The following is a 27,560-nucleotide window of genomic DNA, read 5'->3' on the forward strand; positions in this document are numbered from 1 at the left end:
GGTTGGCCCAGTCCGGTTCGTCCCTCCGCACCGGGCCAGACCCGATCGTATCGGTCAGCATCAGCGACTTGATTTACAATACGGATAAAACAGGGACGATTAACCCCCATTATAGGCAGAACGGTAAGCGCTGCTGCACTGGGGCAGTCTCGGCAAACTCCACACAGTAAGCGGACAGGAATGTCTGTCCGGGCCTTGGGGTGCGAGACCGCGCGTTCCGAGAGAACATCATCGTCTCTATCGATCGGCATTTGCTGCTTGCTCGAGCCGAACCCGCCCGCGAGTTCTACGAGAGCGCCCGCGGCCAGCGTGCGCCGCAGCTTACTTGCGCAACGCGGAAGTAACTGGGACCTGTTCAAAGATGGTCGCCGGCCATCATTGGCTTCTGCACCGTGATTATGCAGGAGACGCAAGGCTGAAGCGCCCTCGCTCGTTTGCCAGCTTACAGTCGTTTACAAAGCTCGCCGGGGCCAGGGCCTGTGTGCATCGGCCCGGTGATTTGTAGGTACACTGGTAGCATCATAGGCCGGGACCTATTCTCTGAGGGGAAAAGGTGGGTTGTATAGGCTTGTGGGTGTGGTTATTCTGTGATGGGCTGTTTCTTCGATATAAGTGGTAGTCATGTGCGACTGCGCCCTCGCCTGGTGAGACGTCGACGCTTTGGGAGCGGGTACGTCTTCGTGTTTCGCCTCATAGATGGCTTCGTCCACCCGAGGGCTTGCTCAGGACTGCCGACGGCCGCTCTGAAAGCGATCAATGTCACCCCTAAATTAACTAACATAGACACGAGCGCCAGGAGCAAAGCAAAGAGGTATGATATCGGTCATCTACTCATCTGCTTGGCTGACTCGCGGTTGTAAGCCGGGAATGTTCAAGTTCTAGGCGCACTAACATTGTAGAGCTCGGTTTTGAAAACAGGATGGATACGGCCCTCGAACTACGAAACCATACTCTCTGGCGGTTTTCGAAGAAGGTAGAGAGGTAATACGGCTCAATATGGTATACTTCTGCTGGGTGGCCTCGTCGCCGAGAAACACTCAGTATGACTGACAAAACCCTCTCGGGGTTACCTGCCTATTACTTCGACCTTGTCGGTTTGAATATCCCACATGCAGGTTAGTTGGCCGCTCCCATCTACACACTCAGCTAGACTTGCCAGTGATAATCTAAGCGATTTGGATGAAGAGATAAAGCATTCTTATGAACCCTATCGCAAATCCGCACTTTATGAAGTCAAAGCAAGGAGAAACCATGAGCTCTCTCTCCTCCCCCCCTCTTATGGCTGGCTATCCGTCTGGTTCCGGAGTATAAGCATGACGGGTAGACCTCGTTACGAGGTGCTACAGCATGTATATCACAATGAACAATGATTGATGGGTATCAAGTGGACCTGATGCTATGTGGGGAAATTCTGTCACCCCGTGATGAGTGACTAGAAAGGGGGGGAGCCTTCCCCCTATCTTTATCATATCCGTACATAGGAATTAGCGGCAAGTTTAGTCTATTTACATGCCGGGAGGGTATATTCTGTACACGAATGAGCATGTCATAACTTCTGTTGTGCCGGGAATTAATCAGAGTTTCAGTACGACGCCCTTGCGTACGCGATACGTAATCGCAAAATCTCACCCCCTTTTCTTTCTCTTTTAATAAGAGATAGTGCCTGTGAGGTATCTCCGCTTCCATCCGTCGTTTTCCCCCCGGACTCAAACATATGAAGTTAACTGTTCAGCTCCACAGGGCCGGCCCCTAGCTCCGCCAATGGCTCACGGAGGGGGCGCTGATCTAATATGAAAAGGAAAACTAGAGAATAGAAGAAAATGGGAAGAAGGACGGGCTGGACCAACGTCATCAATGGTGATGCCCGAACTGTGTGAGAAGAGGCAGGAACATGCCAATCATGGTCGCTAGCGTCTCCCGCATCTGCGGGTGTGCGTGTTTGCGCGGATTGCCGTCGTAGCCGTTGGCTAGCGAGCCTACATCGTGGCCAAAGGGGGAGTCTCCTTCTTGCATGGCATGCATCGCGACATATCTGGGGAGGTATTAACGAACATAGACCGAGCGGAGTGGTGGACATCACTTACAGGAACGTCCCTCCTGAGAATAGTAGCAACATGCCGGTCCACCACTGGTTTAGCTGGCCGCCGCTGCCCCCACCGAGAAAACTGACGAGGAGGAAGGTTGCCCAGGCTCCGAATGGAGAAGCTAGGCTAAAGACGATCAAGTGACCACGCGCGGCGCGCTTAGAGAGACCCTGTTTCAACAAGATGGAGGTTAGTCCGAAGGCCGCGGGCGCCTTGTGCACCATGATGGCGATGAATATGATGAAGCCTAGTTTGGTATCTGGAGAGGTGGCTGACGCCCCCATCGCGATGCCGTCTGCCGCGGCGTGGATGACCAGTCCCGTGGTGGTCGCTAGGCTTCTCGACTGCTTCGGTGTTGGTGCTAAGGAGCCGAGGAAACCCTCGCGTTCCTCTACGCCACCAGCCAGGGACGAGCCGCCTAGATTGCTCAAGCTAATGTGCCTGGGCGCTGGCGGCGGCTGGAAGTTCTCCGATGCGTGACGGGGCAGTCGATCGATCAGGAACATGAGGACAAAGCCGAGGATCAGCGAGAGGCCAATGTAGAATGTAGGAAGTTCAAATCCCCCCTGGGCATGTCGATGGCCCCCTTCGGGGTTCGGCTCTACGTCTGAGGCAGTACCCTGATCCTCCGTAGGGTTCCTCGCGTAGGGCGCGAAGCTGGTACTACTCTCCTCCGGAATCATTGCACCGGAACGCGCATGTAACGCATCGTCACCATCCCCCTTTCTTCCGGGTACGTTGGTCCATGCTAAATCGCCCTGCGAGCTAAGAGATCGGCTATCTACCCATTTGACTTCCAGCAGAGACTTGGGCGCATGTATATTCCTCGTATTTTGTGAATGGGCGGGGACGGCGGAAGTTTCGGTGATCGCGCCGATCCCCTCGGGTATTATGACTATAAGCGAGGTACCGACGAGGATACCCACGCCGATGCTCGATATCAATCGGAGCTGAGATTGTGACAAGGACATAGATAGCGGTAATGCGCCGGCGAGAAAGGAGCTGTTTCGGTTAGGTTTCTGGTCTGCAGAGACAGGTGCTTGGTATACTTGGGGGGGGCGGGGTTGTTGAAGGAACTCACGCTAAAGCCATGACAACCTGGAAAGAAGAGAGTTCATCAGTGTCCAAGTCGCCGCGTAGGGAGCTAGGGGGGTGGGTATGGAGGAGGGAAACGGCATACTGTCAAGGCGAGTAGGACGAGCAGCCCTGTCCCAGCCATGGTTGCTGCTGTGTTCGCTCAACTCAAGGAGGAGGCGCCCGTGAGGGAAATTGCTTGGTGGAGAGGGTTTCCTGCTACCGATTCATTGGATTCCGGGTCTGGGGAATCGGGCGGCGCCTAGGTTGGTCGAGACTAGACAATTGAAAAAGGAAGAATAGAATTGACAAGTTCAGAGAATGGCAAGCCGCAAACTTGACTGATTGCCCGTCAAGGCGACGTGACTGGACTCGATTCGACAGGAGGGAGACGGCGGGACGGAGGCAGAAGATGGGATGGCAAGGAAAGATAATGGCGACGGCAGTAGTAGTGATGATTGTAGTGGTGGTGGTGGTGGTGGTAGGTTGGCCACTTTTTTTTCGATTGTAGCCTCAAATCCAGCCCGAATCTTCAAGCCGTCCCAGCCGTTGCTGCAGGTGTCCAATAAACGGCCGCTAGGCTGTCGGCAATCCCTGCTACAAATTTACCCATTTTCTAGGCGGGGCCAGAGCGCGTCACTGCCGCTCCGATTTTCCTACCTAGGAACTTCGCACTGGCCCTTGCGCAAGTATATGCTTCCTATTATTATCTACCTCCTAGGTAGGTACCTGCCCCCTGCTTAGGTAACCCCTACAAGTGATTCAGATTTGGGGGATGTAATTTAGGTGGGGAAAGAGCCTAGATGTAGATGTACACAGGGTTGTGAAATTATTCCTTAGTTTTTTTAGTTAATTATTTATTCCTTAGTTAATACATTATTATTCCGGGGGTGGACTGGAATAAAAATTTTTTAGTTAGTTTAAAATTATTCCTTAGTTACTTTAGTTAATATTTTTAGTCATTGTATTAACTAAAAAAACTAAAAATCTTTTTTTATTTCATATATTAGGGTAATAAAATGCTAGTTTAATATATTTATTATATATATAAGTATATATGAAAAGAACTATTTTAATTAATTATAAAATTTGGAATAAAATAAAGAAGTTATATTAATATAATATATAAATATATTCTTTTAAACTTTATTCTAATAGTAAACTTATCTAACTTTAATGCTTACTTAAATACTAACCCTTACTTGAACCCTAACCCTTTACCTTTAGCTAAACTCTAATAACTTTAATACTGAACTTAATATTATATTTATTATATTTATAAAAAATAATAATAATCAATCTTTGTTATTTTCTATCTCTTTCTCCATATCTTCTTCGTTTTCATTAACTTTTTAAACTCTTTAACATCTTTAACCTTTAAATTCTTGAATAAAATAAGCTCTTTAACCGTATTAGGTAATAAACGATTTTGAGATTTATTTATAATATTTCTTAGAATCGAAGAACTTTTAATATTTGTTATATAATATTGATTTGATATATAAATTAATAGAGCCAAAGTTAAAACTTATAATGATATGAAAATCAAATTATATAGCTTAGAGTTTCGTATGATAAAGTAAGATTAAAAGGGAGAAAATAAAAACCTTCAGAAAACTATCGAATATTTATACATATAATAATATTTCTAGAAGTTTCTAGTATTATATAATGAGATCTTTATAATAATAAGTAATTTAATCTCGAAAGTTCGATTTATTATTAAGTTAACTTAATTTATAATATAAAGAATCTTAAAGAAACTTATAGAAATTTATAGAAATATATAAAAACCTTTTAAAAATATTTATATTCTACTTATTAATTTAATAAAAAAACGGTTTTAGAATTTTCTTAGATTATTAATAATCTATATAAACGATTTATAACGTATTATGTATATATTATTTTTTAAAGAAAAATAAAAATTCGAATTTCAATTATTACATGTATAAAATATTCAAAATATTAGTTTTTTTAGTTAATTTAGTTAATCCTTAGTTAATTTAGTTTATTTTTATTCCGTAGAAATTTTTTTTTAGTTTAGTTTAGTTATTATTCTATTTGTTTTAGTTATTCTTATTCCGGGGGTGGACTGGAATAATTAACTAAAATCACAACGCTGGATGTACAGGGCTCTATCACGTACTTGAGAGGAGGCACCTAAGGTTTCTTAAGGCAGGAGGTAGAGGGTGCATATAGGTACCTTCTACAGCTCTAGGAAAGGCATAACCACCTTACGTACCTGTTAGTACTACCTAAGCACGTACCTAACTTCGATATGCTATGAAAAAAAATAAAAGTTTATAGATTTTATATTAAGAATTGCTTTTACTATAAATAAATAATAAGTTAATAAATTAAGAATAATGATATACTTATTCATTTAATTTTTTTAAAAAAATATTTAAAAAAATATTAAATATAATTATATTATATTATATTAAATATTTATTTATATTATACTACTACTACTAATAAAATATTTATAATTATTATAAAAATACTTTACTATTAACTTTTTTATAATAGTAAATAAGTACTTATAATAAGTAGTATTAAATATTTAATACTTATATCTTTGGTACCTTAAGTATATCTGCATGTATGCATTCGGTACATGACGTAGGTAGTCATATCACAGTACAGATATGGGGGTGGGTGCATGTACCTTAAGATGTGCCTGGGTACCCAGCTAGAGGACCCTTGTTCCTAACCCAGAACGCCATATACCTACCTACATATCTCCAAGCGCGTTAAGTGTAGGTGGTGCGAAAACTTCCACCAAAGTCATCCATTGTCGGTTTGGTTTACACTGAACCCTCCCTCCGTCTCCTTACTCGGGTCCTTTACACATTGCGCATTGGGAAGTCAGGAGATAGTTGCTATTCCAACAGTTCTCCTCGCGACTCTATTGCTAGTCCTCAATCGATTGATTTAATTTGCTCTCTCGCAACGGCCTGGCAGTTACCTAGCTAGCTCACGAAGCTGCCTCTTACGCCTGCCACTTGCTACTTGTTGCCGCAGAGTATCAGATCGCATCTTGTCTTCATCTCATCCCATGCAATCTCAACTCGCCGATCGAAAATTCCCAGACGACTTGTAACGCTGATCGATCATCCACATCTGAGCCTTGCGAGCCTTGCGTGTCGAGATGGAGGACGAGTGTAGGTGACACCTGATCCATCTACCTCATTTCTGTCTTACCAGGTATTTCCCGTACTAAATCTCTCTCAGGGACGGTCAATGCCAATAATGCGCTTTCCTTGTCGCTTGTGCGACCGACTGCCACCGCCATCGATAAAGTCGCATCCTTCCACCCCGAGTTTACGTATGCCGTCTTTGGCCAGGATGAGAGCATTTTCGGATATAAGGGCTTGAGGATTGAATTGCAATACGATGCTAGGGATTTGCGACCGAATCTTTCCGTTTCGTCCGCGCGCAAATTTACGGCTGTTGGTGATGTTGAGGCAGTTGATATCAGGGAGACTTTGAGAGAGTTCTTGCCCGGAGGTTTGCGCCCCTCTTCTAGCATGACGCTTCCGATGTCTGCTAACAATGCCCAGTCGCCTTCCAATCGAAGCAAGACTTCCAGTTAGCTATTAAGAATATCCCCGACAACTGGACCCCTCCCGGAAGCCTCCTCAAGACCTATGAGAAGAACGGAGAGACGTACGAGATTTGGCATGGCAAGTTGTCCGATCCGGCTATCCTACAACTCGTCAAGCGCATCCAATTCGTAGTTCTTCTCTTCATCGAAGGGGGATCTTACATCGGAGTCGATGCCGAAGGGAAGGATGAACCCGCCTATTCTCTCTCTCGATGGTCCATCTTCTTCGTTTACAAGAAGGAAGCAGATCCCGCTGCGGCGGGCAAGCATCAGTATACTTTCCAGGGCTACTCGACGGTCTATAATTTCTGGATGTACCAAACACCTGCTCCTCGAAAGATTCCCAATAACGAGTCTTGGGAGCTACCGACGGGGGACTTTCCACTCGAGTACCTGCCTCACCGCGTGCGAATTTCACAGTTTGTCATCCTCCCTCCCTTTCAAGGCAAGGGAATCGGCGCTTTCCTCTACAATACCATCTTCGAGCTAGCGATAAACAACAGCGCCGTTAAAGAAGTCACCGTGGAAGATCCGAACGACGACTTCGACCTCCTGCGGGACTTGTGCGACATGAAGTACTTGCGCAAGAATGCGCCGGAATTTTCTGGGCTCAGGCTGAACACCGAGATCGCTATCCCCGAGAAGGGTGCCACCTTGCACCACAGCACGCAAGTATCCGCTTCGGAAGATGCAAGCGCCTCTGGCGATCCGATCGTAGACATCGCGAGGCTGGAAAGTCTACGGGTCAAGTCGAAAATCGCGCCCCGGCAATTCTCACGACTCGTCGAGATGCACCTAATGTCCACCCTTCCCGATTCCGTCCGGCCCCAAGCCGAAAGGGACTCTGGGAAGCAAGCGGCACCGGAAGCCGACAAGCATGCCTACGCGCTTTGGCGTCTGCTTCTCAAGCAGCGGCTGTACCGCCGCAATATGTCTGTCCTAGGCGAGTTCGAGATCACGGAGCGCATCATTAAGCTAAACGAGACTGTCGGCAACGTCGAGTGGGAGTATGCGAGGATTCTGGACCGGCTCGAGTCGGCGACTACCGCTTCGGATGGGAAGAGGAAGCTCGATGTCGCGGACGCCGGCGAGAATCCCGTGAGCAAAAAGGCCCGCGTCGGGGACGCCTCGTAGGAAGGCATAGTCTTGGCTTTTAGACGCTTATGAGAGAAATCTCGTGCTTTGCAGGTGGGAACGGAGTTATGGCTGGCATTGAATCATAGATACCTCCTGTACTTTCGCGCTGGTTTCGAGAGGTCGTAATTAGGTATCTTGCCCGAGGAACATGCCATTATTGGCTGTTATAGAGCACGGCTCGGCTGCTAGTCGTTGTACGGAAGACATGTAGTCATTACCTACACTACCAACTGCATTCTCATGTGAGACGATTGATTAGGCGAAAAAAGCAGGCGAGTGCGGCGATCAGCGGATACATGAACGCATTATCCGGCATTTTGGGACACAGTCTATACAGGATATACGACGCCCTTAACTCCACCCCATGTATACATTCGACGCCGAGGGTTCTCCCTCATTTTCTTCAGCTTTAGATACCTTTGCCCAGCTGGCTCGCGACGACGGCGGCTTCCTTCACCGCCTTGGCCACGGTGGATCTGACCCGACCGTCCTCGAGCACGAGAAGGCCTTCGATGGTGCAGCCGCCGGGGGTGCTGATATTGTCCCGGAGCACCGCGGGGTGCTGCCCGCTGAGCACCAGGGCAGCAGCACCCTTCATGGACTGCGCTGCCATCCGCAGCGCCTCGGCGCGCGGGAGGCCCAGCGATACAGCGCCGTCGACAGCGGCCTCGAGCACGAGGGAGAAGAATGCCGGGCCAGCGCCGGCGAGTGCCGTCGACGCGTCCATGCTCTCGGCGGGCAGGTAGAGGACGTCACCAATGCGCCGGAAAATCCATGTCACGAGGCTCGATGTATGCGGGGGCAGGGGTGGATTGCTGTTGGCGACGACGGTCATGCCCTGCCGGACCATACTGGCAGTGTTGGGGAGGGCGCGCACGATCCGGCAGCGGCCGTCGACCTCGGGGTCTTTCTCGGGCACGGCGCCGTGCAGGACCTTCTCGATCTGCGGGACGGTGACGCCGGCGCATATGCTGATGAGGAGCTTGCCGTGGAGCGCCTTGGACAGGCCGGGTTCGTTGAGGAGCTCTTCAACCATGTAGGGCTTGCAGGCGAGGATGACCACCTCGGACTTGGTCACAGCCGACACGTTATCCCGCTGCACGACCTTGAGCGACGAGCTGTGAGCCCACAGGGCCTGCTTGACCCGCTTGGCGGACTCGGGACTGCGCACGCAAGCGATGAAGCGGGAGGGCAGCTGGGCGGGGACCTCATCCTGGGGCGTCGAGCGTCCAGAAGGTGTCTGCAGAGGCTTGGGACCGGACATCTCCTGTAGCGAGCTCAGGATGCCGGAGAGGATGGCAATACCCATAGTACCTAATCACCGGGGGGAGGGGGGAGGGGGACGGGCCAATCCGTTAGCTGCCGCGAGCTGCATGAAACGTCAGGCAAGACATACCGCAGCCAAGAACCGACAGCGTCAGTTCCGGCGCATTGTGTTCGTGATGCGTGAGGGCCAGCATATTGTTAGCTATCGTAGTAGTATGCTCGGGTGTTTCTGTCAAGAGGTCGCTGCAGCCCAAAGAGGTTGGTCTTGGTGTTGAAGCCAAGCCAAGTCCAATGCACGACTAGACGAGTAGGCTAAGACGGGAGAGGCAAAATGAAGGCGAAGAAAAGTCAAGAATAGGGTGTAAGCCTTCACGAAGAACTGTGCCACCACCCGATGTGCCTCCAGTCCTGGTCCTGATTTGTTGTTTTCCCAAGCAGAAACCTGTTTTAGTTGTTACCTCAGCTACCTTATGCCAGTATTCACCGCCAACTGCTTTCGATCGCTTCCACTTTTGCTTATCTTATCGCTGGTTCCCTCTGCCTGTGGAAATCATACAACCAACAGTACCTGGGATGTGTATACCTACCGAGTGCGATGCCTCGCCTGGATGGGATAGACTGGTGAACGACGAGATTGTAAATTAAGTTCATAACACGCTCTTCCCATAAATCCGCATTTTTAAGTGTCGGCAGTATTGACGACCTATCACAGAGTAGAAGGCGAGTGCACTTGTGATGTATAAATACGGCAAGCAGTGCCAAAGCCAACATAAATAGTGCCCTGTCCTTGGATAATCGCCACTATCCTATCTATACCTATAGAGAGCAGGCTGCTATAGTTAAAAGGAGTAAGTAAGAATCTAGTTCTCTCGGTTAAGTAGAGCAATGTGGCCCGTCCCCGTCCCGTCGCGTAGTCTAACTCTTATTTCCCTTGGTCACCACCTCCTCCGCTCATTGTTAGGAGGAGAACAACGGCCATTACCCACCAATATCTACATAACGCCACGGTTAGCAAACAGATCATGGGCTAAAGATGGTGCTCCAGGTAAGCAGGCAAGGCTGGCTACTCAACTAGGAGCAGAGGGGTAGCCAGAGTAAGATCAGATAGGCGCGGAAGAGTTATGGGGTCGGCTTACTTTTGGAATAACGTCTTCTCTTCGGGGGCGACGGTCTTGCCCTCGGGCGATAGCACGACGGGCTTGTTGAGCTCGGGCTGGCGGCCGGGTAGAGAGGGGAGCAGGAGGGCGCGGGGGCCGAAGTCACGCGTCTGACCGGCGTCGATGCGGACCCCGCGGAGCGCTGCACTGAGCACGTCACCGCGCGCGTCGACCGACAACAGCAGCGCCGGCGCCAATCCCTTGCCAAAGTTATCCGCCGAACCTACCGTAGTCGACGACGCCCACCGCCCACCGCCCGCGTCCCACACCCCGACCCGCACGAGCCGCGTTCCCTCCGGCAGCTCGGGTGCCTCGTAGGAAACTACCTCCGCGCCCGCCGACGCGTCGTACCGGACCTCGGCGAGAGGCGCTGGGGCCGATGCCGGCTCTCCAGCCGAAAGTGACACGGGCTGGATGTATATGGCGGCGGTGCGGTCGCTGGCGGCGGTGCTGGCTAGGCTGGCCAGCGCGAGGGCCGTGAGGCCGTAGACGCCTGATAGGAACTTCATGGAGCTCTCATGGGGTTTGAAGCCAGGTGCTGAGTTTCCAAGGTAAAATTCAAGGAGGCGGAAAGCGATGAGTAGTGTTGAGTCAGGGTTACGAATGTCGAATGGCGTAGGTTGATAGCAGTTGATCTGTGATGTACGGGGTGTAGCAGGCGGTGTTCACAGTGTCCGGTACAGAAATAGGTAGGTCGGCACGCAGGTACCAGGTAATGTAGTGGAGAGTACCTAAAGGAGGTACCTTTTTAGGAGGTACCTAACCTAAGGTAAAATAAGGTACCTACATGTATGCACCTTTATCGATGATCCCCCCTCCAGTGGGGCCTGGCTACGTAGCATTCAGGTACACATGCAACTTCCCATAGTAAGCAAATTCCATGTTCATACATCAATGCGATGTGCATATGTATCCCTAGTCCCGCTTGCTCTTCCTGTAACCAAATGAGCCTCAACTGCCAACCCAGCATACAGAGAGGTACGTAGCCGATGTAAATACCTACCTCCACAAGAGAGACGTAATTAACCGAATTATTGTAAATTCATGGATCCCTCCAATACATTAATGATCTATTTATTACGATAAAAACCCAGTTGTCGTCCTGATACTTGTGTCAAGTTGTTATATACGCTCAGGGCCACTCATGTATTGCTGTCCAGTAAGTAGTCTCCGTTGAGCACTACACATCCCTCATTATGGATGTGACGGTGCGGATCGCGACCCCGATTCTTCTTGGTGTCTGCAAAGCTCTCCGTGTCGCTTATGACCGAAAATAGATCTAACGACCGAAGCAACTCTTGCTTTTCGGTATAACAAAGGAGTTGAAACCTCGCAGTGACGAGGACCCCCGGGGAACCCCCATCCTCAGCAGGCCGAGAACCGTCCTTCCCCCTGCTTAATTCGATATATCTTCATTCTCCTCGTCTTCGTCTTCCCCACCAGATAGGGACAACTCATCTTGCAGGCTGTAGCCGGGGCAACGCGCAACCAGACCTTTATAGTAGGCCACCAAGACTTCCGGGTTGGGCACTATCCTCCAGTCCACCCGACCTAAAAATTCAAGCTCTAGCAGTTTCAGCTCCGCTACTTTAACGCCACCGACGCGCGCATAAAACGAATTGTTCCAGAACGAATCCGACAGGCCCTTCCCCGCCACTGTAGCAGCAGTGATCAGAAAGCGATGCACTGTCAGAGTATTGATTGTAAAATCAGGATAGTCCTCGCATAGGCGGTCGATGTAGGACACCATGGAAAGGAGAAGTGGCGGCGTTAGCGTAGCGTGCTTCGCGAGTCGCTGGAGATAGTCCAGAACTGATATGCCCGGAGCTGTTCTATGTTCCTCATCAATATCATCGCCCGGTCGCGTGAAATGCCCGGAACGCACCTAGAATGAAACCTCGTGAGGTGGGCGCTTTTCATAGCAATCGAGTCGTTCGTTTCAATCAACTCCCCGAGCATGTTCGAAATGAGGACCACCATATCCTCCACGTCACACAGCTCATATCTCAGAGGCAGTACCTTAGGAGGACCTTCATTAGGTCTCGACCGTTTTGGAGAGCTCGGTTGGCTCAAAGCTACTATCGACGAAGATGGCTGGGCGGCGATGGGGTCCTGCGATTTGCGCCTTTTATTAGGGGAGAGGGTTTGGATCTGGACCTGGTGTTGGGCCTCCGCGTTTCTGCCCGAAGATATATTTGGTTCAACCGAAGTCTCCAAAATTGCGGGTTTGGGTTCGATCTCGGTCGTGGTCATCACCGTCGCTGGTGCTGTCGCTATCGCTGTCGCGGCAGCCGTGGAGCTTGATATTCTGGGACCTGACACCGATGCGGCTCGTAAGGGCACCATGGGGTCGAAGGGTTCCATCGGTGAGTACTGGGTGGCGGCATCGACTCCCACATATTGCTTTGGCCTAGACAGGGACGGAGAGCGTATGGAGGTTGAAGGCGAGGAACGTGATAGAGAATGTCGAGATTGGCGACGCGGTAATGGCACCGTTATCTTGGGCGACTGTTGCGGAGAACGTGATGTCGCATAATGGAGAGTCTTCGGCGATGCGCTCGTTGCTCCTGCTATCGTAGGCGACGATGTTAACATGATTTCCACAGCGTCATAGTGTCTCGGCCGTCTTGACTATTGGGGAGCGATCGACTCGTTGTTTACGCCAACGGGATTAAGTGGACAGTCATGGAAATAGCACCCTCTGCAACTGGAGAGATTGTCTTCTTTTCTCTTCTTTTCCCTTTTCCCTTCACTCACACCTGCGCTCTCCGACTCGGTCTCTGCCTCTCTCTCTTGTTCTTCCCCTCTTCTGCTCGCTCGCTCGCTCACGCACGCACTCACTCTCGCTCCCCGTTTCTACGCCTCGCTTTGGCGGTTCGCCTAGAAGAGGGAATGCGGGTTAGGTAGGGTGTGGTCGCAGGCGGAGGAGAATTCTGCTTTCTGTGAGAGGCGGCGGTGAGACATATTCGATGTCATGACCGATAGGGATTGGAAGGTCGAGAGGTAAAGAACGCACCACAGAACAGTGAAAAGCGGCAAAAAAAACCAAGGGCCACGGTTGGGTGCTGATTTGCTTCGGCACGAGTTCCATGCGGTGACCCACCACTCCCAGGTCTGCCCTTACAGAGCGTCGCTCCGGATATGGGAGAGACGAATCGGGGGTCAGTGAATGGATCACGCTACCGGAGGTGCCACATGCCTCACGCACCGGAGTGGTATGCAAAATTGGACTATATTGACTTAGGGATATAGTGGGAGGTAGATATCGGTAGGCGTTTTTTTTTTTCTCTTAGGCTTGCTGGGTTGGGTAGGTTAGGTAGTTGGGGAGGGAGAACAAGGCGTCCGTGGTTCCAGCAGCAGCACTTGAAGATTATGCACATGGGAGGTGGACGGGGGGGGGAATTAATCAATGAGGGGTTAGAGGTTAGGTAAGTAACAGTGGGGCACACACCTCTAGTATACCTAGGCAGGTACTTGTCACCGTACATACCTACGTATGCGAGGTAGACATAGACATATTAGCTCATCCCTAGACAGTTGTATTAGCATATCGGGATGCGTATATACGGATGTGTTACTACATCTAGCTGGCTGAATATATCTGGCTTGTAATGCGATTACGATTCCATACCTCTTATGTTGGAAGCTTCAATGTCCTTATGGAAGTATCTTACTTTTTACTACTTGTAGGTACCTACCTTTGAGTAAATGCCTTAATCCATGCATGTAAAATATGTACCTACCATGTACTGTACCATAGGACATGTCCCTAGTTCAACTACACATACTGACCTTGCAATGGTTTTTATTCGAAAAGGACCAAAAACACTAGGCGCGGGGTGAAATTTTCATCTATGAGTATAGTTTCTAATCTCTTGGCAACTCTTCTATCCTCAATATCCTTTATTCCGCGCGACATAGGGTAGAGTTCTTTTCCCTAGAGGCAGCTAACTCGACTCAGAATACAACCCACAATGCTCACATACATATCGACTATCTTAAACAGTTAGAAACCAAAGGTATCAGGACGTCATTATATTTCTATACAAATCAATGTAAATGGTGGATCCCACTGGATGTTGCTCTCTCTATAGGGCTCTCAGGCAGAAAAGAGAGCTAAAAATGACGTTTACAATCTTAGCCAATTAAGGACCTCAGTATTTGTAGTTACAAAGTCCGAGCCCATAGGTACCTAAGTCTCTTACTCGAATTTAAGGTATCAGTCCTTGGCTTCTATTCGACCGTTTATGTGCCGAGGCTATAGAGAAGTAATTATATTCCTGAATTGGCAGATCAACATGTGCCGGGCATGATGGCAACGTTTTTCATGATGCTGTGGCATTGTGGCGCATCTGCGTCTGGGTTAAAAAGCTCCGGGTATGAAAGAGGAAGGGGAAGAAAGGAAGTATGTACGATGGTGGATGTAGCAATGGATTCCAGCTCTTCTGGGTCCCACGCCCTCGGTGGGTTCGCATACCAGGTATGCCTGCCACCTACCTGTCTGCGGGAGTACAGGTAGGTACCGAGGTACCCCTAATATAGGGCAGGCACGCAGTACCTTGGGTACCTTATTATTGCGTTAGGTGAGACTCCTAGGAGATAGGTACCTCTTTCAAACCTCTTAGGCGGACTAGGTACCTACACCTAACCTACCTCCTACCAACCAGGTCGATACCTTATATAAGTACCTATGTACCTCTGTAATTGTTCTGGACGTACCAGCACTCCTGTGGATTCCCTCGTAGAATGTAATTCAACGACATTCGCAACGAAGCCGCGATCGCTATTTATCAATCTACTTATCAACCTTCTCTCTCCTCGTGCGCTGACTGACTACGTACATCCATATCACAACGCTGCGCCCTAAACCGTCTCCCTTCTCCCCTCTCTCGAAGTTGACTGGTTCAGAAACGACACGTTGGCCATCAATGGCGCTCGATCCCCAGTCCCTGTTAGTTAAGCTCAACGCAAGGACTCGCGACAAGGTCACGGCTCTCCGGTTCCTGAAGAACGAGGTGGTCGGCCATGTGCAAAAGAAGGAGCAGTGGGTACGGCACGGCGTCATCCGGCCCATCGTCAATATCATAGCCTCCGATGCGCTCGAGCCAGATAGCAAAGGCACGCAACCGCCCTTTTTGACGCTCAGGGCGTTTACCGACGAAGATAGCGCAAAGCTCCAGGCTTTGCAGCTCCTCGCCAGCTTTGCCAACGGTATGCACCCTCTCGTCCCCCTGGCTACTACCGCGCATCTAGCACGGAGCTTACATATCGTGTCGTATAGCCGGCCCTGCATTCCTCGCTCCCTTATATGCCGCCGGGGTCTTGCCCGCCGTCTTGAGTCCGGCATGTCTCCAAAACGAGCATCATCAAATCGTCCTGGCCGCCCTTCGGGTGGTACGAGACGTTGCCGGTGCCGCCGCGTTTGCCTCGCCCTCTTCTCCTATCACCTCCTCATTCCTGGCCGACATACTATTTACCAGCCCTACTCTCGAGTCTATCTACCAGATCCTCACGCCCAAGGCCTCGAATCCCGATAGCGAAGCCCAAATATCAATCGTCGCTCACCTGATAAAGAGCCTTTGCCGTGAGGAACGCTACCAGGCCGCCTTAGTCAGTAGCAGGATCCTAGATGCACTCGCCACCAGGTTGGCTAGTTTCGTGGTTGCCAACGGCCAGGTATTACCAGGAGCCGATATCATAAGCCGTCTGGAGGGCCTGGAGGATTATATGCCTGAGCCTGCTACGTCCACTAGTAGTTTGGACGGCGTTCTAGGCGCAATCGCTGCCATTATCGGGGATTCGCCGTATCGCACGTGCAAGTTACTCTATTCGCCCTCGATTCTAGCTGTTTTTCCCATTGTTGATACCGATCCGACTAAGTCTACGAAATCTCCCTCTGGTCCCGTGGAACTCCCTGGGATAGGGCCAACGAAACACATCGATTTCGAACCTGTGGACTTGCTTCTCCCCTATATGTTGGCTCAATCTCGGGGGCACCCGGACCACGCCTCGTTCCCATCATACGGCACAGTACGAGAGAATGCGACCCCCAACGGGCGCCCGGCATCCAAATTCCAGAGTGCCGCTGCCTCACGAACCCCATCTGAGGATGCTTTTGCTCCTAACAACGATACTGACTTTGAAAAAGTTGAGAGTCCCCTGATACCCTGGCTCATTACTCTAGTTAGATCACGGAGTGGCAACGAGGTCCTGATGGCCACTTCGATTCTAACCTCTCTCTTCAAAGCCGGGTTCTCGTATAAGACAAGGGAAGCGAGCCTGGGCCTTCTTGTTGTACCGGTCCTCTTGAGTATACTAAACGAGGTCGAGACGAAGATGAGGGGCGTCGATTACAGTAACTGTGATCGTGATACGGCGTCGATGCTCAATATTATCGAGGAGGCCCCGGCGATACTAGCCCGCCTAATCACCGATAGTGAACCTCTTCAGAAGGCAGCCTTCGATTGCGGCGCGGTGAGGACGGTATGCAAGCTACTCAAAGATAGTTACGACGTACCGCCCCCCCTTGCCAAATCATGGACGTGGTCGACGCACAACAAGAGCCCAGGTTCGCCCAGTCGGCTGCCCCCAGAGTGTCGCCTAGGCGAAGAAGGCGAGCACCGATATTTAGTCCATCGCGTCAAAGTCAGGGAGAGCACCCTGAGAGCTATCGGCGCGCTCGCAACCTTTAAGGATGAATACCGGAAAGCTATCGTTGACCAGGAAGCAATTCATTACATCGTCGAGTCTGTGGCTCAAAACCCTGGCAACCCGATTCCGGTTGTTATCGCAGCCTGTTATGCTGTCCGCACTCTCTCTCGCTCGGTTAATATTTTGCGGACAGCGCTCGTCGACCATGCGGTGTCAATGCCTCTATTCGAGCTCCTTCGACATCATGATATCGAGGTGCAGGTAGCAGCCACCGCGGCGGTTTGCAATCTCGTCATGGACTTCAGCCCGATGAGAGAAGTAAGTGATAAAAGCAAGCTCAATCCAACCTACTCAACGGTTAACCCTGCTTTTTTGTAGCCCCTTGTTGAAGCAGGCATCCTCGGGATACTGTGCGAGCACGCGCACTCGCACAACCCATCTTTACGATTAAATGCTCTGTGGGCCCTTAAAAATCTAGTTCATTCGTCGAGCGTCGATCTGAAGAAGAGGTGTGTCGAGGAGCTTGAGTCGGGCTGGTTAGTTCAATTAATCTGCGACGACACCGAGGACGACGCACTCTTCTTAGCAAATTCGAGGGGTGATAGGCCAGCCTCTCGGGATATACCCGACGACATGGACGAGGATGTAGACATGGGTCTCCCGGGTGACCATAATCGTTCTGTCCTTTCAACAGCCTTCTACAAGACGCCTACTACCCGAGCCCAGCCCGATGTCCGCATAATCCGGCTCGCGGAAATGGAGCTAGGAGCGCTCCGGGCACCAGAGCTGGATCCTATCCCCAAAGCACGGCACGACGACCTCGGGATTCAGGAACAAGGCCTGGGATTCATACGGAATCTGATTGGCGGTGCCCACTCTAGCAGCAGCGCTGATTCGGCAAACGAGACAACAGAAATGATCGATTACTTGTTCAATACCTTGGGGCAAGACCGATTTTTCGGAATCCTCGCCTCCAAGCTGCGGGTTAAGGTGCTCCACCCTTATCGCCGGCGGAGCCCTACGGGGAACAAGGCCCGCGTGCTTCAGCCGCAGACCAAGATCATCGAATCGGTTATCTACATCCTGGTTCACATAGCGGCCAGCATACCACGTCACCGACAGTTAGTGGTATCCCAGACGGAGCTACTCAAAAAGCTCGCAAAGCTATTTAATAGTAAGGACAGAGAGGTTCGGGTGGCCCTGTGCCACCTCATCAACAACTTGACGTGGCTAGACAATGCCAGCGACGGACCAGGATGTTCTCAGAGGGCCCTCGAGCTAAAGAAGTTGGGGTTCTTGTCGAAACTCGAGGCTCTTAGGGAGGGCGACGACGAGATCGACGTGCGCGAACGGGCGAAATCCGCTCTGTGGCAGATGAAGCCGGCGGCCTATTAAAAATGTAACACTAGGAAGAGATGCTGCGAGGCCGAGACCCGGGCGCAGCTCGGCCTAAGGAGCAATATTGGTACGGGCGCTGATGGTGGATAGGCAGCCGAGTATGCCTAGCATAGCAGGCGAAACGGCGTTCTAGGCGTTTTCCTCCTACCTGGGTAGTCGTGAACTCCTCGGAGCGACGAACAAAACCGGCAGAGTGTATATCTGTCCACAGTGTATGCCTACCACATCGGCCGCCCAAGTATTAATTGCTGAATACTAACCCCGGATGTCGTCACAATTCTAGTCCTTAACCTAGGTCCAGTCTCAGATACCACCGGAATCCCGCACATATATTGGGTAGACGGATGTACGCCCGTGTGTCGCATACACCGAACTGACATTGGCATCAGGCCTAGCGACTAGACGGCGCGCAGTCTCGAAGTCAGGTGGGCGGGATTTTCCCCCAGAGTTGACCCTAGATAGCTATGCTAAGGCTAGCCGAGTGAGTTAAAGGGGTGGCGAGAAAGAACGAGAGAGAGGTTGGGTAGGGCCCGGAGGGGAAGAATGAAAACACGTCGGTGTGTGTCGGCGGATCGTCGAAAGAAGGCGTCAAAGATACAATAACTACATACAACAGATTAACATACAACAACAGATCGACGAGGATGCCATGGCGCATATGCTAGGCCCTACGCCGGCGGGGGATGGGCGATGGGCGATGGCACTTGAGGTATGGGGTTGAAGCTCTTAGCTAAAAGGACGGGAGGACGAGCCAATGGCGTGACCGGCACATACAGACGGGCGTGGCACGATTTACATGGTCCTACTCTGGGCCAATAATCCGCAGTACCGTAGCAGCAGCGGGTAGGGTTGATTCGCCAACTGCATTGCCTTTGCGGTATGTATGTGTGGAATGGATGGTGTGTGGGATGGATGGTGTGTGGGATGGATGGTGTATGTATCGTGTGGGATGGATGGGTGGTTGTATATTACTACTTGCCTTCTTCCCCTCCCCTCCGCACATTCGGGCATGCTCCCTGTGTCCGAGGTGCCGAGCCGGCGCGCCAGCGAGTGAGAGCTCATCGCGAAGCCACATGTGAGTGAGTACGAAGGGGGGAGGGCGCGGAACGGGGGGGGAGCTCTGCGAGATCTTCTTAGCGAATTACACCTCGGAGAAGGACGGAAAACAAAAAAGCGAAGATTTGCTTACGATGAGCCAGCGGTTATGTTACGAGTTGTAACAACGCATTGGTTTTTTTTTTCCTCCCTCCTTGTTTTCCCGAATCTCGAGGCACCCAGCAAGTCCGGCCAATTCGCATCCAGATTGTTGACGCCGTACCACGCGGGCGTGCGATGTAGCACCCGATGGAGAGCTGATGGGGCAACGGTTTCCGACGGGCTTGGGTTGAGCGTTGCGACGGACAAGTTCAACCGAAAACTCCACGGGTGCTATTGCAGAGTATTATTGCAGAGCGCTCGCCGGCCACTTTTCCCGTGCATTTGAGCCACCGCTCGGCGGCGTACGTAGTCACCCGTCGCTACCTGTCACTCTCGCCGACTTCGTACCTCGGCATTTGGCTTAGGACATCAAAACTAAAAGGGGGTGTATCATGAATGTATAGGAGGGTATGGGTATGCGCTCGTAGGTTTCGTTAGTGAGCCTAGACAGCCCCCGATCTGCAAATGTTTCCTTGAACTCGTGCATTTCTTTTACACCCCTTGCTGACTTATACCCGATGTCGGGCTCATCTCATCTCACCATCCAATGCCCTCAGCTTTCTCTTTGTGCTTCTCTACCTCGTAGGTTTATAAGTCAGCCCCTGCCGAAGCATCCGGACTTTCATTTCATCTCCACCTGACTTGACTTCCTAGGGATGTTTAAACAAGCTCTCTTCTCTGTTAAATCTTCTGCCGGCTATTATTATTAGACGACCCATTTCCAACTCCGTTCGCCCACGGCCGCGACTGAAAGACCCGGTGGCATGACAACCCGTGTGGTCGATCGTCATCTCAGACAGGATTAGCGTGGCAGCTGGGTTGCATTGGTGATTCCGCGGGAGCCGGGGGGGATGGGGTTCGAACTGCGGGCAATTGAGGCTCTCAGTGGCCCAATATCCCATGTTCCCCCTCTCTCCATCTCCAACCTCGCCGATTTTGGGTTCAAGGTACCTTGTTGAAGAGGGTAATGATGGGCCTGGAACGAACGATCTACCTACTCACATACCGGCATGTTCTAATCGAGAGCAAAGTTGCCATGAACGAGAAGGGCGAGACTAGTTGGTCGATAGGGGTAAAGAGGCTATTTCGGTGAGAGACATATTGATCTACCTATCTCGTCGCCTCCTGGCAACCCTCTCCAATACCCGCTAGCTGCGAACTACAATTAGGTAGGTTGGGCGAGCAATACTACATGGTCCATTTACTAGTCCGCCGTCACAGCACCTTAATTATAATCACGTCACGTCACGTCAAGTCGACGCCACAGTGCATCTGCCCAGTCGCTTAACCGCTACCGACCTGAGTTGGAGGGGTCGAGAGGTCTCTCGCGCCCAGCAAAGCCCATGTCACGCCGCTCAGGCGCAGGGAAAGCTCCGGCATTGCTGGATCGTTAAGCCCGTTTTGGTCGATGGCGCGTTGCCCTTCTTAGACGGGAACGTGGTCCAGCATCGTGGGAACCCAATGGCCCGCGTCAGACTAGGCCTTCTTCTTGTCCTGAGTTAGTTCATCCGACGCTGCCGTGAAAGCCCCCACCCATCTACCATCTCGCCATCCCTCATCTACACAGACTAGCTCGAAGAGTCGTGGCAACGGATCACCGGTTTTCACGCATAGATTATCACTTGACATGATTACCGGGCACACCTTGCTTCTTGCTGACTAGATCCCGAAGCATCCTCCTAGCTTTCCCTTCTCTGAATAACCGTCATCGTCCTTCTGAGCAAGCCTCTCCCCTTCTCCGTATTTCTCTCGGCTTCATTTGTAAGGCGGCGACGTCGACCGGGGGCCGGGATAGAACAAGTGGGCCATCCCCGGCGCCCTCTCCCCTTGCTACGCCAGGCTCGATGCTACCTACTACTGCCTATCGAGCCGCTCATAGGTCGGCTTGTGCTTTTATGACCGTCCTCCGGAGGTTGCTCCGCGGATATTCGTCTCAGACAAGGCTTGCACTAATACTGGATGCCCGGTGTCGGCTTGAACCGGTTGCGAGCTGCCACGTTCCTTGCCATTGATACGTAGAGTCCTATAGCTTCCCCACACCAGGACTGGGGAGGGCCGGCGGTATTGGTCCAAAGAATTGTGTATCACGAAAGGCTTTTATCCTGCATGAAGACTTTTACCTGCTCTTCGTCGGGGTCAGAAGACACTGCGTCGTCCCACCCATGCCGAACCCAGTCCCGATGTGGGTAGTTAACTGGGCTATCTATCCCATGCCACAACCGCATCACCATGATCCGTCGTGATCCGCCGCCCGCCACCTACCAGACGTTGTGGAAGTTTCCATGGAATAGAGATCATATGACCGACCAAGCGGAATGCTTTGTTCGGACTTCGGTTTTAGTCCTACCTCTTGATCCTTGGCCACTGAGTCACCGCCAATACTCGGTCTCCGGGCCTCGCGGCAGATGTGACTCTGCGCGGCTCGGTCCTCGATGCCCTTTTTTTTTTAAGCTAGGGGAAGAAAGGGGGTTGCAGTGATGTTGGTAGGCTCTTCTTTATAATAGGACCCTCCCCTCCTCTGAGTTGCCTTGCTCGCAGCGCCTCAGCCCGTGATCGAAAGGTTATATATATTAGAATCACCTAAACCCCCCCCCCCCCCCCGTTTTCATCCCCGAAACTGAGGCCTCGCCCATCTGAAATCTTCCAGGTCTAAATCTACCGAATTCATCCCGAGTAAACAAACCATCAATAACATAGCCAACCTTCACCATGGCTGTTATCTTCCCACGCTTAAATCAGGCTCTGGATATCAACCCTCCAGCGGGCAACGAGGAGCTCACGGTAAATGGGAGTAACTGGCTCTGGGCCGTGACGGCTATCTACGTCGTCTCCTTCATCGCCTTCTTCGCCACCAGCTTCGCGGCTCGGTCCGGCGAGAAGATCTTCCACTACTTATTTACCATTGCCCTGCTCGTTGGCTCCATCACCTCCTTTGCCATCGCCTCCGACCTCGGCTTTGTCGCGATCCCCGTCGTCAACTACCGTCCCGAAGAATTCTGGACCCGCCAGGTCTTCTGGGCTGAGTACGTCAACTGGGTCGTCAGCTGGCCTGCCATCACCATCGCCCTCGGCCTTCTGAGCGGCATCTCCTGGGCTACCATCTTATATAATGTGACTCTCGCATGGACCTGGTAAGTAAAACCCCTCCTCTCCCCCGCTCCTCTCCCTACCCCCTTTTGCCGCGAATGCGCAAAGTTTCTCGTATGTCTGTCGGGATAAAGGGGCTGACCGGTTTGAAGGGCCATCTCCTACCTCGTCTCTGCCTTCGTCACGACCAACTATAAGTGGGGATTTTATGCCTTCGGGACCACTGCCTGGGGACTCCTCGCCTTCAACACCCTGTTCGGAGGTACTGTGGCCGCTCGTCGGGTTGAGGTCGCTGGCGACTGTACGTTTAACGCCTTCCCCAATCTTCACTCCCCGTTTCTTTTGTGCGCGTACGGGTGAGAGTTTGGTGGCTAACTCGACCAGACACCCTCCTGGCCGGCTGGGTCAACCTGCTGTGGCTCCTGTACCCCATCGCCTGGGGCCTGTCGGACGGTGGTAACCGTATCGGTGTGACGCCGGCGTACATCTTCTTCGGCATCCTCGACGTTTTGCTTGTGCCCGCCGTTTCCTTCGCGTTCCTCTTCCTCGCGCGCCGCTGGGACTACGGCAAGCTTAATATCGGTACGCACCTCCCTTCACCAACCCTCCACCCCTCCTTTTTATAGTTATCCATAAGCAAGAAAGAGAGAAGCTAACTGAAGGTTGCTGTAGCGTTCACTCGGTACGGCCGCGTCCCCACCTCAGGCCAGTTCCCCGAGAAGACCGCCGCCCCGGCGCAGGGTGCCGTCGTTGGCGAGCAGGCCGCATAGAGGAATTGAGCGACTCGCGCATACGTGCGCCGCATCGCGTCACGATAGAGACGGCGCGACTTTCCGCCCTTCGACAAACGTCCCATGGACAGACCTACGGAAAGTCGACCACGGCGTCTTTCGGACTATCTTTCTTTTCTCTATTCTCTTTGGTAGGGCCCGACACTCGCTATCCGATATTATAATTGTTACTGCTGTCGTTATGGTCATTACATGACGGCTCGGCACGAGACCCGACCCAAGAACGACGATCACGAACACGACCCATATGGATTATATAAACGCACACATGCGATATACCCGAGTGACGAAAACGGATGGAATTGGCTATTAAGGACGTCTGTTATGAATGGGGTAAATTGTGTGCGTCTTAACTTGGCGCGCGCGCTTGATTACACTCCCAGGAACCTTCGCTCGTTATAAAGGAGAGGCAGGAACGCGAAAACTTATACCCTTCGTAGTAATTACGCTGTTTTATGGTATGATAGGGGGGAATTTGGGGGGTCAAGGACTGAGGAGAGAGGGTGATGAGAGTTAATAGCTAATGGAGTAGTGAGTGCGAGTGAGAGACGAAATAAATACCCCTCTCCTTCCGCCGCTTCGACCCGAAACATGAATATTTATATCATCCGCATTCAGTAAGTCACTGTGGTTGCGTGCTAGCAATAGCTACACCTCTTATAATAAAGAGGACTTTACGCACGGGGACTAGCCTCTCAGCCCCAGACTCCGCGGACTCGAATTCTATAGATTCGGCTTGAGACTAATTAGCTCTAGTAGCTCCGCCCTATCATCGTGGTCGGCATTACGTACACTTACGTGAGGTCTGAGAAGACAGCATCGGCATGCGATTAGCCAACTTACATGTGTATATCTGTCCAAAAGTTTTGGCCCATACGCGTCAAAATAAGGGACTTAGACACCTCTACCACGATCTTGCCCCCATAAGACTCGACCGAAGCTGAAGTTCATGAGATGGCTCTCTAGGTTCCGGGATCCCGGTGCCTGGGACTGTTAACACCTGTAAACGAGAAGGGCATACACTCAACCCTTCCTGGTTCAGCCCCCTCGGCAACGGTTATGTACCCGGCGAGTCATGCCTAGTTAGCCCTCTACATACCCGGGAGGCTGGGAGAGTAGGGGATCGAGCTTTTTCACTGAGCCGCCTGACTCGTGCCGTTAGGTTCGCCGAGTCCGCGCTGGCACCATCACCATGGAGGCGGGTGTACCATGTGGGCTCTCTAGTCTTCGGGAGGTCCCGTTGCGACGTGCTCTTTGGTTTACGGTCTCATGCCTGTCTGACCTCATCTCCGAATACCGGCCATACGTGGAACATTCAAGCCTCTCTTCTGTGTACGCGGAGAGAGAGACCAAGGAAGCATATCTGGAGGAGCAATCAGTCGGGGAAGGGCAAGGGGTTGTCATAACGCGCCCAACCTATCTACCCGGCTCGTCGCCATTCTCGCGTATTTACGGGGAACGTTCTCCCCAAGGATCATCTTCGATTCTTGCTTCTAGTATTCCCGCTCGACCCTAGAATTTCTCGGGCGTTACGCCGGTGCTAGGCGTCCCGGTAAAGAAAGGAACTGAGCGGGGAGTGTGGCTAGGGAGGAAACAGACGCGGCATAATAATTCACTCTTTTCTGGCGGCATCTGCGTAGGGGGAAGATGCCGTCGTATAATTAGGCATGTAAGTCTTGGAATGGCGCATTGTAGCTTGTGGCAAGAAACAGAAGGGGGGGGAGAGAGCGCCGTGTGTAAGTAAACGAGTCGTGAGCGTCAGTGATATGCGTAGTGGTGAGGGATGGCGGCTTCTAGGAGGATAGACATTAGTATTGGTTCTAGTAGCCTGTGGGATATACAGATACACGAATACTCTTTAATCGACGCATGGCTATCTCATAATGAATTGTCCTTATTAGTTACTTCGGGAAGCTTAGAAGATATATGGGGTATCGGGGTACACACACTGGGCATATATCATACTCCTTAGTAGTATGGCGTAGCTCACTACTCTTCTTTCCACGGCATACCACATGAGATGCGTTCAGACGCCGAAGCAATGACGGCGTTGTTCGACTTATTCCTGGCAGAGATCTACCACCGCCTAATCACCTGCTCCATCTTATCCACGGGAAGCTTCAGCTTCTTTTTTGTTAGAAATGAGACGATCCCTACCGTCCTACATCAACAGACCTCGTCGCGCTCCTCTCCCTTTCTCCCCACCCAAACAAACCTCCGCCCCGTAGGTGGGTGAAACAAGCTTAACACCCAGCAAGGGTACCGAGACGAGGTGAGCGGCGAGCGACAACTACCGAGAGAGAGAGGCCCAGCCACTCGCTAGCTCGCTGGCTCCCTCAACTATCGTGTGACGTGACAGTATTAGAGTCTCAGCTACCGAGAAATCTGCGTGACGTGAGCCGTACGCAGCCGATACGGATACTTAACGACTGAGTAAACGAATACGAAAGCATGTGTGCGTATACATTATTTGCATTGGTTTCTGGAAGCCTCATTCTCGTTTCTACGTCTACTACATACCTACGTTCCCGGGTCGAGGGGGATACGATTAGGGGGTACGGTTGGGGGCATTTTTGGAAAGGGGGTGCGGGAGTGTTCTCTATTTATTTATCTGTATTTTATCTATCCGAGACAGCATCTCCCCATAGAGCCCTTCGAGTCATATGAGCCAAGTGCTTCACCCAGTTCTACGTAACTAGTGCATGCAACTATGTATGTACGTATGCATTCATTTCTTTGGCGAGCTTGGTGTTCCATCGGCTCCGTACGTGTGGGATGCCATGTGGTGCGACTTGACTGTGCCGCATCTCCTTCTCTTGAGTCCTCTGAGCATCGCAGTCGACATACGTAAGCGCTTCGGGCATCGTGCCTATCAAGCGGTGTGATTCGAAGGCAGAGTGGACACGAGGAAATGCCATGAATTGATTCCGGCATACATATCATCTATCAGTGCGCATGTCTAGAGCCGCTCGTGGAGAAGGCCCATCCTAGTCTAACCAGCTCATGATCGACCCTTTGCTTATTTGGTTTCATTTTTCCCCTTTTCCATCTTATTAATTTCTTTCCTCGTTATTGCTCTTGTTCGAGAGTGTCCTCCCCTCCTTTCGCGAGTGTCATGAGACCCAGGTTGTCGGCTCTACGGGACGGCATTGCGAAAAGGAAAAAGAAGAAAAAGCCTGTCGCGTGGGGGAGCTGCCAGCGCGACATCCGGTCATCGGGCGGAGTGCTACTTGTGTAAAACGGCGAGAAGATTATTACCGCATACCTCCCTTCGCTCTCCCTATCCATCCTTTGCTCCGACCGAGCCATACAATCTACCAATCTACCGAGTTTGGGGTTATTACATGCTTGCTGCAGTTCCCGTTAATGCAAAACCAAAAAAAAAAAAACCTGAGAGACGAAGAGAGAGCGAAGGTGGTGGATTATAGGAGAGAGACGCGCAAAGAGAAAAGGGGCGATGCCGGTCACGATACTCGCCTCGCTAATTTTCTTCGCGTACATGTCCTCATGCGAAGGGCCGGCGCGATTTCTGGGAAGGAACCGGAGGCTCGGGGATCTATGCTGGGCCTTCCGAGAGATAATATTACCTATTTTTTAAGAGCTGTGATATTTGGTCCATATTTTGTTATATTATTACTGCTTGAGGGCCTGGGTTTTATTTAATCCCCCCCCCCTCTTCTCACCCGATGAAGATTGTCGTTGCTCCTCGACTATTGACGAAGCACATGCAAGGCAGACACAAAATTCCCTAGGTAATACCCGCTGCCCTTGACCCATATACTCTTTAGGTGAATTTATTCATACTACATAGTATATAGTTGTATATGTATATCGTATTGCCGTTTCATACGCTATAATTTGTGTTGAGATCTAGTTGTAAGTGCAAGTTAGGTACATTCGGTAGAGGGGTTCATGTGGTGCTGCATTCATCTATCTATCTACATGCCTGTAAGTTCTTTATTTTATTTTTAACATCCTGCAACGCTGTCCCATAACGTGCGGGAGCCAAGGCAGTAACTAATTCAACCATAGAAATAATTGTGATGGGTTGACAAGACACCAAAATCAATTATACATCAAATATACCTATAGAGGTAGTACTAGGCAT

General features: G+C 51.0%; 6 protein-coding genes across 6 annotated transcripts; 3 read left to right on the forward strand and 3 right to left on the reverse strand.

Annotated features, from left to right (window-relative positions):
• Positions 1-1,768: 1,768 nt before the first annotated feature.
• GGS23DRAFT_92732 (Zinc/iron permease) lies at positions 1,769-3,439 on the reverse strand. The gene is made up of 4 exons (XM_051521403.1): positions 3,265-3,439; positions 3,166-3,182; positions 2,085-3,086; positions 1,769-2,032 (listed from the first exon to the last, which is right to left on the reverse strand). The coding sequence occupies exons 1-4, from the start codon at positions 3,301-3,303 to the stop codon at positions 1,852-1,854; spliced, it is 1,239 nt and encodes a 412-aa protein (XP_051371027.1). The 5' UTR covers positions 3,304-3,439; the 3' UTR covers positions 1,769-1,851.
• Positions 3,440-6,145: 2,706 nt separating this feature from the next.
• GGS23DRAFT_92772 (acyl-CoA N-acyltransferase) lies at positions 6,146-8,086 on the forward strand. Its single transcript, XM_051521404.1, has 3 exons — positions 6,146-6,325; positions 6,396-6,671; positions 6,725-8,086. The coding sequence occupies exons 1-3, from the start codon at positions 6,313-6,315 to the stop codon at positions 7,900-7,902; spliced, it is 1,467 nt and encodes a 488-aa protein (XP_051371028.1). The 5' UTR covers positions 6,146-6,312; the 3' UTR covers positions 7,903-8,086.
• Positions 8,087-8,314: 228 nt separating this feature from the next.
• On the reverse strand, positions 8,315-9,365 carry GGS23DRAFT_605633 (pyrroline-5-carboxylate reductase; the record flags this gene model as incomplete). Its single annotated transcript, XM_051519789.1, has 2 exons — positions 8,315-9,219; positions 9,302-9,365. 2 exons carry the CDS (start codon positions 9,363-9,365, stop codon positions 8,315-8,317), a joined length of 969 nt encoding a protein of 322 aa, XP_051371029.1.
• A 728-nt stretch (positions 9,366-10,093) lies between these two features.
• Positions 10,094-12,923, reverse strand: GGS23DRAFT_605634 (cyclin-domain-containing protein; the record flags this gene model as incomplete). Its single annotated transcript, XM_051519790.1, has 4 exons — positions 10,094-10,163; positions 10,308-10,866; positions 11,769-12,160; positions 12,214-12,923. The coding sequence occupies 4 exons, from the start codon at positions 12,921-12,923 to the stop codon at positions 10,094-10,096; spliced, it is 1,731 nt and encodes a 576-aa protein (XP_051371030.1).
• Positions 12,924-15,256: 2,333 nt separating this feature from the next.
• On the forward strand, positions 15,257-18,374 carry GGS23DRAFT_597547 (ARM repeat-containing protein; the record flags this gene model as incomplete). Its single annotated transcript, XM_051518637.1, has 3 exons — positions 15,257-15,539; positions 15,610-17,297; positions 17,358-18,374. 3 exons carry the CDS (start codon positions 15,257-15,259, stop codon positions 18,372-18,374), a joined length of 2,988 nt encoding a protein of 995 aa, XP_051371031.1.
• A 3,909-nt stretch (positions 18,375-22,283) lies between these two features.
• On the forward strand, positions 22,284-23,431 carry GGS23DRAFT_597548 (family A G protein-coupled receptor-like protein; the record flags this gene model as incomplete). The annotated part of the gene is made up of 4 exons (XM_051518638.1): positions 22,284-22,705; positions 22,814-22,962; positions 23,046-23,243; positions 23,334-23,431. The coding sequence occupies 4 exons, from the start codon at positions 22,284-22,286 to the stop codon at positions 23,429-23,431; spliced, it is 867 nt and encodes a 288-aa protein (XP_051371032.1).
• Positions 23,432-27,560: the final 4,129 nt, after the last annotated feature.

The sequence above is a fragment of the Durotheca rogersii genome, assembly GCF_024521655.1.
Source record: "Durotheca rogersii strain YMJ 92031201 chromosome Unknown GGS23scaffold_13, whole genome shotgun sequence".
Lineage (NCBI taxonomy): Eukaryota > Fungi > Ascomycota > Sordariomycetes > Xylariales > Xylariaceae > Durotheca > Durotheca rogersii.